Source organism: Carcharhinus amblyrhynchos, chromosome 29 (genome assembly GCF_965287045.1).
Source record: "Carcharhinus amblyrhynchos chromosome 29, sCarAmb.v2.hapA, whole genome shotgun sequence".
Lineage (NCBI taxonomy): Eukaryota > Metazoa > Chordata > Chondrichthyes > Carcharhiniformes > Carcharhinidae > Carcharhinus > Carcharhinus amblyrhynchos.
Window position 1 is genome coordinate 24,336,667 of NC_137352.1, and position 19,931 is coordinate 24,356,597.

Sequence of the window (19,931 nt, forward strand, 5' to 3'; positions counted from 1 at the left end):
AGAAGAAGGTTAGATGATGAAAACTGATTATACTCTATTTGCTATTTGTTCATAATGAGACTGCGGACAGAATTAATGCAGGTTTGAAGGTCTTGACATAAGCTGGAGCGCCAATAAGAACCGCATGTCACCTATTTTCGAGAAGGTAATTGCATCTTGTTCCATTCAGGCACTTCACAAGTTATACAATGGTTCGCACTGCTTCACAGTGCCGAGGACCCGGGTTCGATTCCTGGCTTGGGTCACTGCCTGTGCGGTGTCTTGATGTTCTCCCCGTTTCTGTATGAGTTTCCTCCAGTTGCTCCGATTTCTTCCCACAGTCCAAAAGACGTGCTGGTTAGGTGCAGTGCCTATGCTGAATTTTCCCTCAGTGTACCCGAACAGGCGCCAGAGCGTGGCGACTAGGGGATCTTCACAGTAATTTCATTGCAGTGTTAATGTAAGCTAGTTTGTGACTAATAAATAAACTTTAACTTTAAACTTGTAGCAGGTCTTCTGTCAAAACCATGGATCCTGAGGAAGAATTCTCACCGGAGGTATCACTAAACAGAAAACAGCAAATAAACTGGACTCTATCCTCTATTGTTTTCCACTGAGAATTCAACTAATTCTCAAGGTGAATTTCTATCTCAGAACAGATTAGTCTTCTCGGTAGCATTTCATGGCATTGTGTCCAAAAGCGCTATTGTTAACTTTATGGGAAGAGGAGAAGTGCCTTCGCTCAGGGGCTTGTGAATCTTTGGAACTGCCCATCCTAGGTGTATGCTCCATCACTGAGTTATTTAAGATGGAGAGAAATGAGAGGGAAACAGTTTTTCTGTCTCTTAGGCATCAGGGATATATGGGGAGCAGGAGGGAAAGTGGAGGTGAGGTGACAGATAAGCCACGGTTGTATTGAATGGAGGAGAAAGCCTGCAAGGTAAACTTGCACTTTTTTAACAATGTATTCTTCACCTGGATATGGGCATCGCTGTGCCTACCACCTTCTATCTTCTCAATATGTAATAACAAGACAAGACAAATTACAGTGGGCAGCATTACAATTGGGTAATGGGACAAATACTGCACAATGCAATATATTACATACATTGTTTAATGTTATGAGGTACTGTTCTCTTTAGTAGATTACACACAGCCTTCAACAGAAACAGGTAGGGTGGGTGAAGTAATTTTTAGCTTTTTTTTAATCCTTTGCGTGCATAGCATAGTGATTAGCACTGCTGCCTCACAGTGCCAGAGATTCCTGGCTTGGGTCACCGTCTGTCCAAGTTCTCCCCATATCTGTGTGAGTTTCCTCCGGATGCTCCTGTTTCCTCCCACAGGCCGAAAGTCGTGCTGGTTAGGTGATTTGTCGAGGCTAAATTCTCCCTCAGTGCAGCCGAACAGGTGCTGGAGTGTGGTGACTAGGGGATTTTCACAGTAACTTCATTGCAGTGTTAATGTAAGCTTACTTGTGACATGAAAAAAATCTTAAGTTTAAACTTTAGCAGTGATGAACATGTGGTAAATGCTCTTTTTTATTTTTGCTTGGTGTGTCTTTTTCTAGGTTTAAAGCGAAAGAGAGACAAAAGCCCTCCAGCTAAAATAAATAAACTTCATTCTAATTGAGATAAAGGAGGGTGAATTTGTTTGTTCTGATGTCAGAGTTTGGACAATGCGTGACTGAATTGTGCTAGTATTTAAAATCCAATTTGTAAGTGTTTTTATTTGTAGATTTGATTGTTCAGATACTTTGACTGGAAAAGGTAGAACAACCTCAAAGTAAAAAATCATTACTAACAATTATTTACTCCTTTTCTTTTCCCTGTTCCCCCCCCTGCCCCTTCTGTAAATGTGTTAGGTTCTCAAATTACACTCAACAAAAGACTGATAACAAAGCATATTTTATTCTCCTGCTCAGCAGCTCTTTTAACACTGATGCTCTGCCCATGCTCCTGAAACGTGACCCCCTCTTTTGTAGCTGCATCGACACGTAATCACATGGCCATGTTCACTCGTATCCAACCATCTTCTGCTGCTTCATCAATGACCTTCCTTTCAACATAAGATGAGAAGGAGAGGTGTTCGCTGATGACTGCACAATCTTCAGCAACACCTCTGACTCCTCAGGCATTCAGAAGCATTCCATGTCCAAATGAAACAACACCTAGACAATATCCAGGCCTGGACTGACAAGTGGCAAGTAGCATTCGTGCCACGCAAGTGACAGACAATGATCATCTCCAACAACAGAGGATTTAACCATTGCCTCTTAATATTCAATGACATTATCATTGCTGAATCCACCATTATCAACATCCATGTGGTTACCATTGACCAGAAACTGAACTGTGCTAGCCATATAAGTACTGCGGCTACCAGGGCAGGTCAAGTGGTGAACAACCACCTCCCTTCTCCCCAAAACCTGTCCACCATCTTTAAGGCACAAGTCAGGAGTATAACGAAATATTCTCCAATTGCTTGGATAAGTGCAGCTCTAACAACACTCAAGAAGCTTGATACCATCCAGGACAAAGCAGCCCACTTAATTGGTACCCCTTCACAAACATTCAATCCCTCTGCCAGTGATAAGCAATGGCACCTTTGTGTGCCATCTACAATTGCACTGAAGGAACGGATCAAGAGTCCTTCGACAACTCCTTCCAAACCCCCAATCACTGCTATTTAGAATGACAAGAGCGCAGACACCCTGGAACACCACCACCTGGAGGTTCCTTTCCAAGTCACTCACTATCCTGACTTGGAAATATATTTTTGGTTGGATTTCAGTTCTACTTATCCGCAACTTGGTTGACTCCATTATCCAAAGGATGATAAGACGATTGGGGTTTTCAACCACCATCCTGCATATCAACGAGCATAACACAGGCCTGAGGTCAAACATGTGACCTCAGGTTCATTTGTCTCAGTCCCACCCCAAGTCCAACTTGTCGTTTACCCACAAAGCCACCCAGGGGACTTCCTGCATTGAAGCTTCACTGTGAGAAGTCTCACAACAACAGATTAAAGTCCAACAGATTTATTTGGTAGTAAATGCCACTAGCTTTTGGAGTGCTGCTCCTTCGTCAGGTGAGTGGGGAGTTCTGATCACAAACAGAACTCCCCACTCACCTGACAAAGGAACAGTGTTCCGAAAGCTAGTGGCGTTTACTACCAAATAAACCTGTTCAACTTTAACCTGGTGCTGTGAGGCTTCTTATTGTGTTTACCCCAGAATAAGACCGGCATCTCCACATCTTGAAGTTTCACTATCAAGTTTACAATGCTTGGAGTCTGTTGCAAAACAATTTCAGACCCAAAGATTAATCATCAGAGCAAATCATCTTCAAATCAAGGTTCTGCTGATATCTGAGTTCATATCAGCTATGAACCTACTCCAGGAAGTAACAATGCACTTTGCTGATACGAAGTAACTTAGAAAGGAAACTTAAAGTATCTCCACAAGAGGAAAAGTCAGAAATAGGGTCACAAGCATCTCATTCTATTTCAATTGCTTACGCGTGCATTGTAAAACATCAACTCATAGATTTGGCCTTTTGCCAGTGTTGTTTGCTTTTGCTTGTTAAGATGCTAATAGCCAATCAGCTTGTTAAGATGCCAGTGGCAAATATAAAATTAAACCATCCTGTGCTACTTGGCCACACAGTCTAAATTTGGAGTCTAACCTTCTTTATCCGGAAGCAATTTCAGACAGCTAGAATGAAACACTCCAAAGAATGGTGCTCGAGTGAACGTGAATTTGGTAGAGATAGACACAGGGTTGGAATTCTCTGGCTGTTTGTGCAAGTGGGATTCTCTGGTCCCACCGGCATCACTCCCCTGCCGTGAGTTTCCCAGCAGCATGTAATGGCTTCAGTGGGAATTACTATTGACAGAAGCGGAGACCAGGGAATCCCGTCACCAGTGAATGGCTCACCGCCTCCAGTTAGTGAGAAAAACTCTGGGGGGCCAGAGACTCATACCCAGACAGCTCAGAATTTATATTCCTGTGTGTCAACAAAGTATCTTGCCAAGACAACGCTTGGTGAATTGATCAAATTGTACGGAGAGGCATGAGGAGCAGCAACTGGGTGATTTACATGTAAACCCAGGGCTGTGGGATATTTGGCTTCATTACCTGGGTGCCCAACATTGACAAGGTAGACCAAGGAAAAGAAAATTACACAACACACAAACATTTCCAGCTGGGTTTTCACACCCTTACATCAATCGAAGGAAACTCTGATGGGTGGCACAGTGCCAGGGACCTGGAATCCAAGAAGGAGATAGGTATATTTCTAATAAAAAAAGGGGATAAGAGGAGATGGGGAACTGATGGGGAGGTAAATTTGAGACCAGGGAGAGATCACCCATGATCTGATTGAATGGAGGAGCAGGCTCAAAGGGCTGAATGTGACTACTTCTATTCCTAGTTCCTAAGTTCAGCTCTGGTCTTGGGTTATTGTCTATGTGGAGCTTGCATGTTCTCCTCATGTCTGAGTGGGTTTCCTCCAGGTGCTCCCATTTCCTCCCACAGTCCAAAGATGTGCAGTTCAGGTTGATTGGCCATGCTAAACTGCCCCTTCACGTCAAGGCAATTAGCAGGGTAAATACGTAGGATTAAGAGGATAGGATCTGGGTGGGATTGTTGTCAGTGTGGACTCAATGGGCCAAATGGCCTCCTTCTACGTTGTGGGGATTCTATGAAAATTGGTCAGGGTCAAGCTCAAATTCTAAAATCCCAATTCCTCCCTTGGTAGATTTTCCTTTCCACAATCTGTCCAGGGAAAACTTAACACCGAGGTGACGAAGACAAATATCTCCCGCGTCAACTGTCATGAGCTCCAGTGTCCTTAATCATTCTGAACATTGATTGGCTGCCACCTTATGGTTACAAGGCAGATCATGTCAGAGTGAAGGATAATGAAATGCAAAATCTGACAGACTTTTTAATAGAATGTTTACTGTGGAGGATAATTTGTACAATCCAGAAGTCAGTGAATCTAGAATTGGGACCTGAAACGTCTCCAGATGGACACTTACTTACACAATCAGTTGGCAGATGTTATTTACCAAACTGTGCATCTGTCATTGGCATTTCAGAATTGAAGCTTTGGGCTGTACTTCACACAATGCACAGAATTAGAGTTCTAACATGCAATGACATTACTGAAATAATAAAAAACCGGCAACAGCGTTAAGGTACTTCTGTGAATGAACCTATTTTACAGCTTTCTCTTTGGTATTCACGCTGCACTACCCCGACTTCAACTTTTCAACAACTACAGATATCAAAGCTGCCTCAAGGAGATGCATGAAATGAAAGTCTACTGGGGTACTCAATCTGCGGAGGGGTGGTCACAGTCCACCAGGGCCCATGAGGAGGAGTCTACTGGACTTGAACCAAATTTACAATAATAATAATATTAGTCACGTGTTGCAACCCATTCTTCCTAATGTCCTGCAGGATGGGACATTTACTGAATGAACCATTAAAGGAACACACTGTTCCTTGTATTCCACTGCGAATCTCATAACATATTTAATTTACATTGGAGGATTAAGGTGGGAGCGAGCCATGCAAACTGCTGCTCTCACCCTAACTCGGATCTCTGCAATGACAGCAGCATCTGATGCTGAGCTGGTTGACACAGGAAGGAGGTGATTGTCACTGAGTGCACAGATCCCCTGCCTTATGTTCTACTCCATCCTCCTCCCTCCTTGTGCTACGTTTCACATTAGAGCTCACGAACCATTCTCCCCTCCCCAACGGCCCCCATAGGGCCCCCACTCCCCAAGTTTTTTCACTATCACTTTCACTGCCTCTGCCACCAGCCATGATGTGGATATGCCACACAGTAAACACAGTAAGAAGTCTCACAACACCAGGTTAAAGTCCAACAAGTTTATTTGATCGTTTACCCACCAGCTTTCGGGGTTCGCCCCTTCGTCAGGTGAGCGGAGAGTTCTGGTCTCAAACAGAGCATATATGAGACCAGAACTCTCGACTCACCTGACGAAGGGGCAAACACCGAAAGCTCGTGGGTTTACTATCAAATAAACTTGTTGGATTTTAACCTGGTGTTGTGAGACTTCTTACTGTGTCCACCACCACCACCAGCTGTGACCCATTATGGGACGAGCTTAGGATTGAAAAAAAGAGATGGCAGAGACAAGTTGGGCCAAAGGGCCTGTTTCCATTGGTGTAAACCTCGATGACTTTATTATTCAGTTCAACTCACCCACTAATTTCAGCCAATGACCCTCTATGCAGCAGTTCTATTTTAGATTTGAATTTTATTATTGTTCTGCCTTTGTTATTTGCTGGAGTCAAACAATAATCCTCTGAAGCAGCAAAGTGGAATACGTTAACATGGAACATATTCAGATTGATACTACCAGCAAAACTACAGGTTTGAAAACTCAGGCGGCACGGTGGCACAATGTTTAGTACTGGCGCCTCACAGCGCCAGGGACCCAGGTTCAATTCCAACCTTGGGTCACTGTCTGTGTGGAGCTTGCACATTCTCCCCATGTCTGCATGGATTTCCTCCAGGTGCTCTGGTTTCCTCTCACAGTCCAACGATGTGGGGGTTTGGTTGATAGGCTGTGCTAAATTGCCTCTTAGTGTCAAGGGATTAGCAGGGTAAATACATGGCATTATCGGGAGGGTCCTGGGTGGGATTGTTATTAGTTCAGGCTCAATGGGCCTGCCTTCTTCACTGCAGGGATTCCATGAGGTAGGTTCTGTGATATATTTTGCACTGTCGAATTCTCTCTCCAGTTTCATAGATTCCCACAGAATAGATGGAGACCATTCAGCCCATCGAGTTTGCACTGAACACAATCCCACGCAAGCCCTATCCTCAAAACACCATACATTTATCCTAGCTGTTCCCGCTGACACTAAGGGACAATTTAACATGGCCAATCCATCAAACCAGCACATTTTTGGACTGTGGGAGGAAATCGGAGCACCCAGGGAAAACCCATGCAGACATGTGGAGAATGTGCAAACTCCACACAGATAGCGACCCAAGCTGAGAATCAAACCTGGGTCCCCGACACTATGAGGGAACAGTGCTAATCACTGTGCCACCCTGTTGCCTTTAAGGATGGAGTCACACTAAAGTATAATTACCATCATGTTGTTAAAATGATATAAAGGCACTATTCATTCATGAGGAATTGGGCAAATGTTGTGAGTTCATTAATTTAGACTTGGCATATAAGAATAGCTTTACATTGGTAGAACTTTTGAAGATGCCAGCAGCAAAGGTGTGTGTGTGTGTGTGTGTGTGTGTGTGTGTGTGTGTGTGTGTGTGTGTGTGTGTGTGTGTGTGTGCTCTGCTCAAAAGTAAACTAAAAGCGAATTGCATGGCACACATGACATCTTGTGATGTCATGCTGCAATCCCTTAAAGACACTTTACAACAATGACAGCGATGCTGGCTGGTCTTCGGTGTACTGCATTCTGTCATCACCTGCGAGCCCTGACTTTGGATATTAACAGTTTCACTTACAACGGAGGGTATCAAAGCCCAATCTGATTGCTCATACCCAATGAGCTCAGTGTTCAACCTTCCTGGATTGCCTTGGGGGTCACCAGGAGCAAAACTTTCTAAGCCCAAAACTATTGTGAACAATAATTCCTTTATTCATTATAAGATATTAGCAAATTGGGTTGGGGGTGGGGAGTGTGGAAGCTGCTTGACTGATAATCAAGCAGAGAGCCCAGGCTGACTGATGTATCAGGACCTGAAGGTGAGGGAGTCTGCATGTGAAGGAAGGATTAAACAGACAAAAAATCAGATGATTGGGACTCATGTGAAGGAAAAGGCACATTCGGGTGGTTGGATGTGTATTTTCTTCAGTGCCTGGATAAGAGCAGAAACGTGGTGAATGGGAGTAGCGCTGATAAAATTTTAATATGGGGGAGAAAAAGTGCCTTGTGGAAATTTTCTAATCTGGGGATGGAAGCTAAGAGAGAGCTCCTGCAGTACAACATTCCAGTGCTTGTCTTAGCTACCACCTTTTGAAATCAGGTGATTTCCCAGGCTGCTGGTGCAGTCCCAAGATAAGCAATAGACCAAAGAATACCTTCAGAGCCTGGTTCTGTCCTTTGCAGACTCATCTTGTTTCTCTATCTGACAGCTGTGGCATGGTTTTACTTTGAGATCAGCTGGAGTGGAGGGATTCAAGCTGGATGACATATTTGATATCAACTACAAGGCCAGAGGGTAGTTGATGGAGTTATTGTCAAACCAAGGAGGAATACTTGAAGAAGTGATTTTTCTACAGACTCTGGCAGTAATCCCTGATGTGCTTTATTCGATTGTGTGCCACTTTCCTCATTCATAAAAAGGTAATACCATTAGAATCTACTTTTCCGAAACGGTTTACTCCATTCATTTCTTTTTCTTTTTCATAGTTTGCGTCTCTTGTATAATAAATATAATTAACTGTGAACTCCACGTTATATAAACTTTGCTATTGGCCATACCTTATCCTTAGGAATTGGAGACTCGGGTGAAAAAGTTTTATATGAGGAATTGTTGCTCGGAGAGGGTTTAAAGCTGGGAGACATTGGGTGGGATTTTACGGCCTTACTCATTCCGAAACCGTAAAACCCCACCCGAGGTCAATGGAGCTTTCCACGATCCATCCCTCATGTGCCCCAATTCCCATGGTGGGTGGAATGGTAAAAATTCCAGCCATTGAATTTAAAATCACATGAGTGGGGAAGGAATAGATGCCAGATAAGGATAAGCATTCTGGCTGAGAGACTTGAAAGTCTTTATATTCTTGAAGAAGTAACACATCATAAGAACATAAGAACATAAGAAATAGGAGCAGGAGTAGGCCATCTAGCCCTTCGAGCCTGCCCCGCCATTCAATAAGATCATGGCTGATCTGTCGTGGCTCAGTTCCACATTCCCACCCTCTCCCCACAACCCTTAATCCCCTCTCTTATCAAAAACCCATCAACCCACGTCTTAAAAATACTTAGCGAGGCAGCCTCCACCACTTCAACGGGCAGAGAATTCCAGAGATTCACCACCCTTTGAGTGAAGAAGCTCCTCCTCAACTCCGTTCTAAACCGCACCCCCCCCTTTATCTTGAGGCTGTGCCCCCTCGTCCTACTATCCTTTCTGAGCGGGAAGAGTCTCTCCACCCCATTCATCATCTTATACGTCTCAATGAGATCTCCCCTCATTCTTCTAAACTCTAACGAGTACAAGCCTAATTTATTCAGCCTCTCCTCATAGCTCAACCCCCTCAACTCCGGCATCAGCCTAGTAAACCTCCTCTGCACTCGCTCCAAGGCCAAAATATCCTTGCGTAAGTACGGCGCCCAAAACTGCACACAGTACTCCAGCTGCAGCCTCACCAATGCCCTATACAGCCGCAGCAAGACCTCCCTACTTTTATATTCAATCCCCCTCGCTATGAAGGCCAGCATCCCATTCGCCTTCCTGACCACCTGCTGCACCTGCAAGCTGGGTTTTTGCGACTCATGCACAAGGACCCCAAGGTCCCTCTGCACCGTCGCCTGCTGCAGTTTTTCGCCACGTAAGTAATAATCCTTCCTACCATTATTCCTACCAAATTGGACCACCTCGCACTTGCCAACATTAAATTCCATTTGCCATTTCCTGGCCCATTCGCCCAGCCTATCTAGATCCTTCTGTAGTCAAAGCATCAATATAAAAGTCTCTGGGCAAAGTTACACTTCACAGATTACATTTTGACCTCATTACGCTGATTTGGCCAAGTGCTTACAAAGTTGGGGATGGGTTGTGGCGTAGGGTGATGGCGTTGGGGTCAAAGATGCATTGAAGTCAGGTCAAAAAAACTGAGGTTAAAGATTATGAGGAGGATCAATCGCTGCTTTAATCCTAAACCTAACACTAATGCAGAGGCCAAAAGATACACAAAAGAGAAGGGAGTAAGTACCCCTTCTGGAAAAAAGGTGTTACTTTACCAAGAGGCTAAAACAGAAACTGAGGTTTGGATTTGTACAGGAAATGAGGATGACTTACCAAGATGGCTGCCAGGAGAGCATGACACTAGTTATAGAAACATAGCATGAGGAGGCCATTTGGCCCTTCCAGTCTGTTCCACCATTCATTACAATCATGGCTGATCATCCAACTCAATAGCCAATCCTGTTTTCTCCCCATAAGCTTTGATTCCATTTGCCCCAAGTTACGTGACATAATATTTTATCTATCTTATTAACCACAGCATACTTACAACAAGCAAATATTTGGATTTCATAATTTCTGCAAAACTTACCAGGCAATCGATGGAGTAATCAAGAAGTTCTCTGCGTCTGGGTGAACTTCGGGGCAGCATTGTGATATTAGCCTGGCTGATCAGGTCAACCATGTTAGAGCACAAATCTTGTGGAATGAGCTTCAAATCCTTAATGTCCCTGCAACATACAAGTTATATATGTGTCAATAACAGTAACTAGCATTAACATGCAAGATCAAAACGGACATGTGAGACAATAATGGAAAAAGCAAGACAAAGATATAGATATTGGATAGGATTTTCTGGCCCTTTGTACTGGCAGGATCTTCTGGTCCCACCACCGATGGACACCCTCTGTAATGGGTTCCATGGTGGAGGGGTGGGTGAGTCACACAAAAAGCCATGGATAGCAGGGGGACTGGAAGATCTCATTAACAGCCAATGACGAACTGTTTTTGCCACCAGAAAACATGCCGCAGGTTGGGGGGTGTGGGACAGTGGGAATAGGAAGGTGGAAAATCTCCCCTATTCGGTCAGATGACTAAAACGCTTGGTCAAAGCCTTGGTTCCGAAAGGAGGGGGAAGAGGTGGAGGAGGGAAAAGGTTTAGTGATGGGTTTCCAGACCTAGCAGCCAAGGTGTCTGAAGGCACGACCGCGGTGGTGGGGAAAAGGGAAGGGGGGCTTGTAAAGGAAACCAGAGCCATTGGAAATATTGCATTCTTGCAAAGGGAGAGCAGATAGAGGTGTCTTTCTGTGGGCATCTGCACAGGAGGCTAGAAAAGCATTTGTCAAATTAAAAAAAGCATTCAAATTATATCTTTTTTTGCTGCCCTCTTTCCATTTTCCACGTAACTTCATTTTTTTGGTTATGGTTGGGGGCCTCAAAAGCTGGAAGTGGCTCGGGCCTCTGAAAGGGCCTGGTTGTAGCATACTGTTCATGTCACAAAAGCCATTCCCATTCAAGATTGGAGAATTCAAAAGGAAAGATATTTTGCAGACAGTGCATAACTTTTTTAAAATTAGATTGTGATAAGACACCTGATATTTTTGATTCCCTGAGTTCTGTCTCCATGTTTTCTTAATTAAAATTACAGTTCCCTTCAGACATTTTACCAGAGGCAGAAAATAATCACAGTTTATTTATTTTAACAGGAACCAACTCAAAAGACACACTAATAAAATGTAACTTCAGGTCTCCATGTTCTCAAATTAAATTAAAATCTACCATGACTGAGGCAGTGAAGAACTACTGTGCATGTGCCAATCTCAGCACTGACAGATGGGGCGGCACAGTAGCACAGGGGTTAGTGCTGCTGCTTCACAGCTCCAGGGACCTGGGTTCGATTCCCAGCTTGGGTCACTGTCTGTGTGGAGTTTGCACATTCTCCTCGTGTCTGCATGGGTTTCCTTCGGGTGCTCGGGTGCACAGTCCAAAGATGTGCGGGTTAGGTTGATTGGCCATGCTAAAATTGCCCCTTAGTGTCCTGAGATGCGTAGGTTAGAGGGATTAGGGGGTAAATATGTAGGGATATGGGGGTAGGGCCTGGGTGGGATTGTGGTCGGTGCAGACTCGATAAGCTAGATGGCCTCTTTCTGCACTATAGGGTTTCTATGGCTCTAGGATCTAAGGCGACACATCAGCACATATCCATTCCTTCTTCTCCCATTTCACGTCCCTCTGTCTCATACAAATATCTTTTGAGTTGCAAGATTCAGGTCGCATCAGCATGCAGCCTTTTGCTTTCAGTCCCCTTCTCTCATCACAACTCAGAACTTGTGCCTTTCTCTTTTCAGAACTCAACTCGAGAAGTCAACATTGGAAGAGGAAGAGATGAAAGAGCAGAAGGAACACTGTCATTCTCACCGAACGCTTGCAAACAACAGCTCAGATGCTGGAAGTGTGTAGCTGAGAGGGAAGCTTAGAGGTAGAATTCACACTTGGTGCTACTTTTAGAAATTAGCAATATGCCGAGTATATTGTTACAAACATCTATATAAGCTGTCATTTAAGCTGTCTCACTTAATTTGGGATAAAACAGAATTACCTAGACTGGGGGATGGTGAAATCAGAATCAGATACAGGTGATTTGGTTGTGAGAGGGCAGAGTTCCAGGTTCAAACACATTGCAGTGCCTGTTTTTGCTTATTCAAGAGGTAACTGGCCCAAATGCAAATTCTCAATCAGAGAGAGACAGAGAGTGAGTGAAAATAACTACTGCTATACAGGCAGAGGGAAAGACTGCTTTTGTTTTTGCCACTTCCCGTTTGAAGAGATGGGAATTGTAGAGATTTGAAGTCCAAGCAGGTACGAGAGGATGCTTTTTTTGCTGAAAACCAATTAAGTGATACACAGGGGATTGTGTGAAGGAACTTGAAAAGGACTCCGGAAGACTGGCCCTGGTGTCGCAAGGGGAATAGTACATGTTGAGTAGGGGGACAAGTCTGTAACTTGACCTACATGCCACACATCTGCTGAGATGGGTATGATCCTCCCAGCCTGCTGCGCTCAAGCAGGGGCCATTTAGCGGGCTTCCAGCGCAGAGCTGCATAGTTTACTTAATGACTATTATGATATAATTTATATTTTATTAGTGGGTTCGCAAGAGTCTTCCCTCCCACCCCACCTGGTCAGGAGTGTTTCAATCCAGTGGGGTTTACAACAGCTCCCCACTTGCAGGAAGCTGGCAGCTCAACTCTGCGGGAGTGAGGAAGGGGCCATCGAGGGCCCTCGGGATGTCAGGGGGAAGGGGGCTGCCTCCTGGACATTGCCAGCTTCACAGTGCCTGGTCTCCGGCACTGCCCAAAGGGCAAAGTGGAAATGCCCAGGGGGCATCTTGGCACTGCCCACTGGGCATCGGGCAGTGCCAACGGGGGAGGGGGGCTTCATGGTGGGGTGGGAGTGGGAGGTTCTGCTGCCATTCCACAGAGGGATCATTGGCAGAGTGAGGGAGGCCAGGGATCAGGTCTGGCCATCAGGTTGGGGAGGGGTCAGCCTGTCAGGGGGGGGTTCGGAGCGACAGGAGGGGTGGGGATATCGGGTGATCAGGTCTACCGAGTGGGAGGGAGGTCAAGGCCAGCCGTGGCACGGTCAAGGCTGGCCCAGACATGGTCCAGGGGGGGCCAGTGATCATGCCATAGGGTCGTCAAAAGGGCAGCGATGCGGGGTCATGGGGCTGGCCAGCGACCGAGATGTCAGCAGTGCAGGACTACTGCGCATACACTAATCTTGACACTGAAAGATCGGCGCAGGCACAGTGGCCCGCTCAGCACTATACCACCGGCCTCGCCAACAAGAATAGGCTTGCATGAATCACTCTTGGGCTCTTTGTGATGTGGGAAAATCATTTTGAAAATCCCACTGAAAAAAAAATGGGATATACGCCAGATCGATGTGAATTTGACACTTAGAATTTTTTTTGGGAGAATCGCCCAGGAGGTGTGGGGTTCAGTTGCATTAATTAAATAATATGGAAGTACTTTTTTTGTAGTTTAAATCTGCCAACTAAATAATGTTTAGTCAATGTCGTTTTTAGTTTGTCACATGTGATTCTTTCTGTCAGTAATTGGGAAATTTGTATCTGGACCAAAAGACCACAGGACATAAGAACATAAATAGGCCATTCAGCCCATCGAGAATGCTCCACCATTCTCTTGAAATGATAACCCTCAACTCCACCTTCCTGCATTATCCCCATATAACCCTTGATTCATTTACTAGTTAACCTTGAACACAGCCCTCTGCCATAACCAATTCCAGATTCACAATCTGCGGAGATTCACAATCTTACCTCTCTCTTAAATGGGCAACCACTTATTCTGAGGTTACATCAAAGATCAACAGACCTTTGCATGGTCTGACACCCCCCGCCAGCCAGCTACGATTCCCGTGGGAGACAGGATGGGAAAATTTCAGTCCGTGTGTCCCAATAATGTCACTCCTTCTTCTTCAAAACTCCAATGAGTATAAGCCCAACCTCTCCTCATAAGAAAATCCCTCCGTACCTGGGATCAACTTCGTGAACCATCTCTGGACTGCCTCTCTTGATCAACACAGGGATTGTAACAAGATATTTTCCATATATAAATCAGTTTGGAATAGGTTAGTACTAGAAGTTAGATTTTACTGAAAACTGCTGAAAGTTTATTTTGTCTAGAGACAAACCTAATGGGATAATTACATTTGGGTAATTTTGTTGCAGATAGCCCGAAAGGTGTCTGTGGTCAGAGAAGACCACTAGAATATTGGGAGAGTAATTGCGTTGGTATTTCAAATAAATAACAACGTTACAAAGCCATGTTAAAAGTTTCAGTTAACTTAATCTAATTAAATGCTTGCAAAAGTTAATTCGTACGTATAAGTAGAATAGAAGTTACTTCCGCGAACCACCGTATGGCTTAGTTGTCTGATAAGGAATTAGAATGTTATACTGCAAAATAATTATGAACACATTATCAACAGGCCTTTGTAATGGTTTTAGGTCAAAAGAAAAGCTGATAATGGGTAAACACAAACAATGATGTCCCTGGAGGTAGGCTTGAAGGCCAAGAATCAGATTTCTGGAACATATTCATGGAACTGAGCATGAGGATCAGAAAAAGATAAGGAAATCAGTAATAAGGAGTACATGAATTGGGAGGGAATAGAGGGATAAAAGCAAATTACTGCGGATGCTGGAATCTGCAACCAAAAGAGAAAACACTGGAAAATTTCAGCCAGTCTGGAAGCATCTGTAAGGGGAGAAAAGAGCTGATGTTTTGAGTCCAGATGATCCTTTGTCAAAGGGAATAGGGGGATATGGACTGAAAGAGGGCAGGAGTCCTTTTTTTATATCTAATTGGGCACTATGATTAGCATGGACTTGCAGGGCTGAAGAGGCTGTTCCTGTGCTGTACTTTTCTTTGTTCTTCTGTTCTTTGTTAAAATTTCTGTACAGGGCAAAGTTAGGCTTTTGCTCCATGGTTTAAACAAGTAATTCAGCATGCCATGTATTAAGAATTATTCTTACATGCTGAATACATCTATCAATATAACACCCAGGTCCACCCATGAGAAAGGATATGAAGCATACGTTTTTGAAGAAAGCAATTGCAGTCAGTACATGGTGGAGAGAAACTCCCAAGGGTGGACCCATGCTGACTTCAGTCTAGTACAGTTGTGTTGTTAGTGCCACCTCTGCTCACTTGCCTTGTCTTGCCACAGACCAAAGTGAATGGAAACCGCAGCACTGTATGTGGTCTAAGGAGAAACCCTAACATCAGAACATTGCTACACCACTCCCTGTGGACTTTGCCAATTTCAAACAGCACAAAATAACCACCAAATTTAGCAAGTGCCTGTATAAATCACTTAGCAATTAACCTGGAACTGGTTGCTGATCCTTTTAAATGAGGTGGGCTGGGATTGTCCCTCCAGCAAGGCTTAGAGGGACTATTAGGTTAAAAATTGCATGCTGACTGATTTCACGAACCACGTACTCTACATACTTGTGGCACACAAGCCTACGTTAATGTCTTACCAAAGAAAGCATGCAATGTGGCTCATACTTTTTGTCAGAAATGTATAATGGATGTCATTTGGAATCAAAGCAACATCTGTAGCACCAAGATAAAACTGGGTTGACGCAACTCAAGTTTGTTTTCAAATGGTATGTAAATGCCAACAGGAAAATTCTTTTGGTATTCTCTTCAAATGTAAACTAGGAAGAGCTGACTGTTTCACTTTGTTTAAAGTTGCCAAAATATTTCACTCTTCTTAAGGTTTGGGGCAGAACACTCCCAGCTGTCCACAGTGGGCCTGGTGATGGACAGTCGCAGTGAAGTTGACGGCAGCCAATAAGTTTGAAATCCACTGGTGTAAATCACGTTGCAATTCTTCCAGTGGTGGGTTAATGGCGGGTCACGTTTCCCCCTGCCTGGGGTGCAAACAGCATTTGCATTAATTTGCATCTCATGAATGCTCATTACAACAGCCACCCGCCAGCATCCCATCAGGCCTTTCAATCTTCCTTCACACCAACGGGAAATTATGTCACCATCAAATTGATTGATAAACAGTGGCGCTTGTTCAGTTTGCCAGAGAATGCGAGGTCGGTGTAATAGCTTGCTGCTGCTGATGTGCTGTGCACCACTCTACCGGGGCAGACAAATTCCTGCCTTCAAATTCTACTCTGCACTAGTCTTCATGGACTGCATCGTGTTGCTGGACCCATGGACATTCCTGTGTCTCCGAGTCAGATCAACACCTGTACCTGGGGATAGAGAGTGCATGAGTTTCCTTCCTCATACCAGTGCTGATCTGAACAGGACTGTTCTGTGGGACTCATTCTGCACCAGTTTTTACTGGTGTTCCATTCTGTGGCGGCCACCATAGCAATGGTCTGAATTTCAACGCGGGGTACCGTGCATGGTAAGGCCAGGGGGATGAGGAGTGTGTAGCCTAACAATAGACAAAGGGGTGGCGGAGGGTATGGGGGCAAAGTGGATGTAATTCTGTGCAAGGAGGGAGGAGATGGGTGAGGGTGAGGGCTTACAATGGCAGAAACAGAGGCAAGGAGGTGGATTAAGATGAACGATAGAAGGCAAATGGAAAACCGAGAGGACTAAAGTGGTTGCATGGAAATCTTACAAACAAGGTCAAGCACAAAGACTCCAAATGCAGTGGGTATATGTCCAGGAGGGGCCTGGGCACCTGGAGGTGATGGACTCAGGGAATAAGGTGATTGAAGCAAGGAATAGGCTTCCTCTGGAGGCTGCTAGCCATTTCCATCTGGGTTGCTAACATCTTGTGTAGGCTGAAGACAGGTAGGCAGCAGAGAGTGATATGATTGTGCTGGGTTAATGTTTAAATATGGTGCTAGGGCCTTCACGGCTCCTGTCCAGCTGATAGCAGGTGGTCAAATCAGTTGCCAGCCTACCAGGGGATTCAGAGGGGAATGTACTTCCTAACCACAGCAGGTTCGGTGGACTGGCTGTGCTAAATTGCCCCTTATTGTCCAAAGGTGTGCAGGTTCGGTGGAGTACAGGGATAGGGTTGGGGGCAGGGGGAGCGGATGGAAGTGAGAGCCTGGCTAAGAAGCTCTTTCAGAGAATTGGTATAGTCTCGATCGACCATATGGCCTCCTTCTGCACTGGGGTTCCCATGGCAATAGGAAAAGACTGTTCAGACCAGTACTCCTTTGTCCCAGTTTTTACTGGTGTTCCATTTTAAACTGTACAAGAGCAGTTTGGAACAATACTCTTATTTCCCTGTTGTTAAGGGGTTGTGTATAATTAATGAGGTTCCAAGTGCTGAATCTGTTGTGGGATCCCACTATTCTGGTTGACGGGAATGGCACCACCGCACCCACTCACTGCTGCAAGTCTCAAAATGGGAGAATTCTGCCCCAGATCCTGAATAAATGATTAGTGGATAGTAATTAATTTGAGAAGACATATTTGATGCAGTTATTGAAGCTACCTATTAAGCCATAATTATTCAATCTTGTACATTTGCATTAATAAATGGGAAGAAAACCAATATATACCAACATGATTACCAGAGAATTCCACCCTGACTAAAGACAGGATTCGAAAATAAGCAATTCCAATTAAGTGTGTAAAATCTGAAGTAACGATAGCAGAGGTATTATCACAATGGCAGCTGACAGGGAGGATTGACAGAGAGCAGGATACTGGCACTCCAGCTGCCAGTACTGGAAGTCTATCTGAAAAGTGTTATCCATCAGTTTCAGTGTCTGATAAAAGAAAAGCGGCTGAAATTCTACCACTGGTAGATGTGATTATTATGAATTGCCACATAGTGTTTAGAGAAACAGCCTGGATACAACATCCATTTAAAAAAAATAGGAGGGGGAATGGAGCCATCAGTTACAAAAGTTAAATTCCTCCTCCACCTTTTAGTCATAATTTAAACTGAGGTGCAGAGCTCCTTAACTGTAAAATTATACATTATAATCTGGAGGGAATTGACCATTGCAGAGGGATTGTGGGGGTTAAAGAATCCAGAGGTTAGAGGTCTTAAGACCATAAAAATGTAGAAGCAGAATTAGACCATTCGACCCTTTGAGTCTGCTCTGACATTCTATCATGGCCAGTAAGTTTCTCAATCCCATTCTCCTGCCTTCTCCCCATAACTTTTGATCCCCTTACCAATCAAGAGTCTATCTATCTCTGGCTTAAATGTACTCAGTGACCTGGCGTTCACAGCCATCTGGAGGGAAAGTGTCTATTGTAGAGGGAATGAGGGTTAAACCTCGAAATTGGTGATCTTGACCACGATCTAATGTCCCTGTTAATTATAGCATGGCCAATCCACCTAACCTGTACATCTTTGGACACTAAGGGGAAATATAGCATGGCCAATTCACTTAAGAACATAAGAAATAGGAGCAGGAGTAGGCCATCTAGCCCTTCGAGCCTGCCCCGCCATTCAATAAGATCATGGATGATCTGAAGTGGCTCAGTTCCAATTTCCCGCCCTCTCCCCATAACCCTTAATACCCTCGCTTATCAAAAACCCATCAACCCGCGTCTTAAAAATATTTAGCGAGGCAGCCTCCACCACTTCAACGGGCAGAGAATTCCAGAGATTCACCACCCTTTGAGTGAAGAAGTTCCTCCTCAACTCCGTTCTAAACCGCCCCCCCTTTATCTTCAGGCTGTGCCCCCTAGTCCTACTGTCCTTTCTGAGCGGGAAGAGTCTCTCCACCTCTATCCTATCCATCCCATTCATCATCTTATACGTCTCAATGAGATCTCCCCTCATTCTTCTAAACTCTAACGAGTACAAGCCTAGTTTATTCAGCCTCTCCTCATAGCTCAACCCCCTCAACTCCGGCATCAGCCTAGTAAACCTCTTCTGCACTCCCTCCAAGGCCAAAATACCCTTGCATAAGTACGGCGCCCAAAACTGCACACAGTACTCCAGCTGCAGCCTCACCAATGCCCTATACAGCTGCAGCAAGACCTCCCTACTTTTATATTCAATCCCCCTCGCTATGAAGGCCAGCATCCCATTAGCCTTCCTGACCATCTTGGATACTGAAGGCCAAATTAACATGGCCAATCCACCTAACCTGCATATGTTTGGACTGTGGAAGGAAACTGGAGCACCAGCAGGAACCCCACGCAGATACAGGGGGAACGTGCAAATGCCTCACAGTCACCCAAGGCCGGAATTGAAATCGGATCCGTTCTGGGGCAGTGCTGCTAGACAATGTGCCATCATGCCACAAATGGAAATTTAACACTTGTCAAAACATTTAGTTTTATCCAAGGTTCTACTGAGTGTTGAATGCTCGTCTCGATATGTCAAGAGGCACTAGATTCTGCTTCCTTCTGTCTAGTGCATGGGACAGTGCAACTCAGTACCGATCACTCACACAGCTCAATCACCAGCACGCTGGTAATATTCATTTTCAGCTTATCAAATTCAAACTACACTGAATGTCACAGTGATGTAAGTGATATGTGATCAGCAACGGAGGCTATTTTGTGAGTGCTGAACAACAGTCAATACTTGAAAACGTCAAAAAAACCCACTCCTGCCAAAAAGCTGAAATGTTTTCTGTGCAAAGACAGCTGCACATTACAGAGCCGCTGTTTCTGATAGCTTTTGTGGCTCATCTTTCACAGGAAATTTGCCTTAGGACCTCTGAAATAAATCGCTGTTCGCCTTGAGAATTTGAATACA

The 19,931-nt window shown here is 44.6% G+C and overlaps 1 protein-coding gene across 1 annotated transcript in view; it reads right to left on the reverse strand.

Annotated features, from left to right (window-relative positions):
* The window catches only part of LOC145359830 (otoancorin-like), a 96,232-nt gene that overhangs the window by 28,320 nt on the left and 47,981 nt on the right, over positions 1 to 19,931 (reverse strand). Inside the window, exon 15 of the mRNA XM_080214615.1 lies at positions 10,279 to 10,417. Coding sequence (XP_080070741.1) covers positions 10,279 to 10,417 — 139 coding nt within the window. The remainder of the gene's footprint in view (positions 1 to 10,278; positions 10,418 to 19,931) is intronic.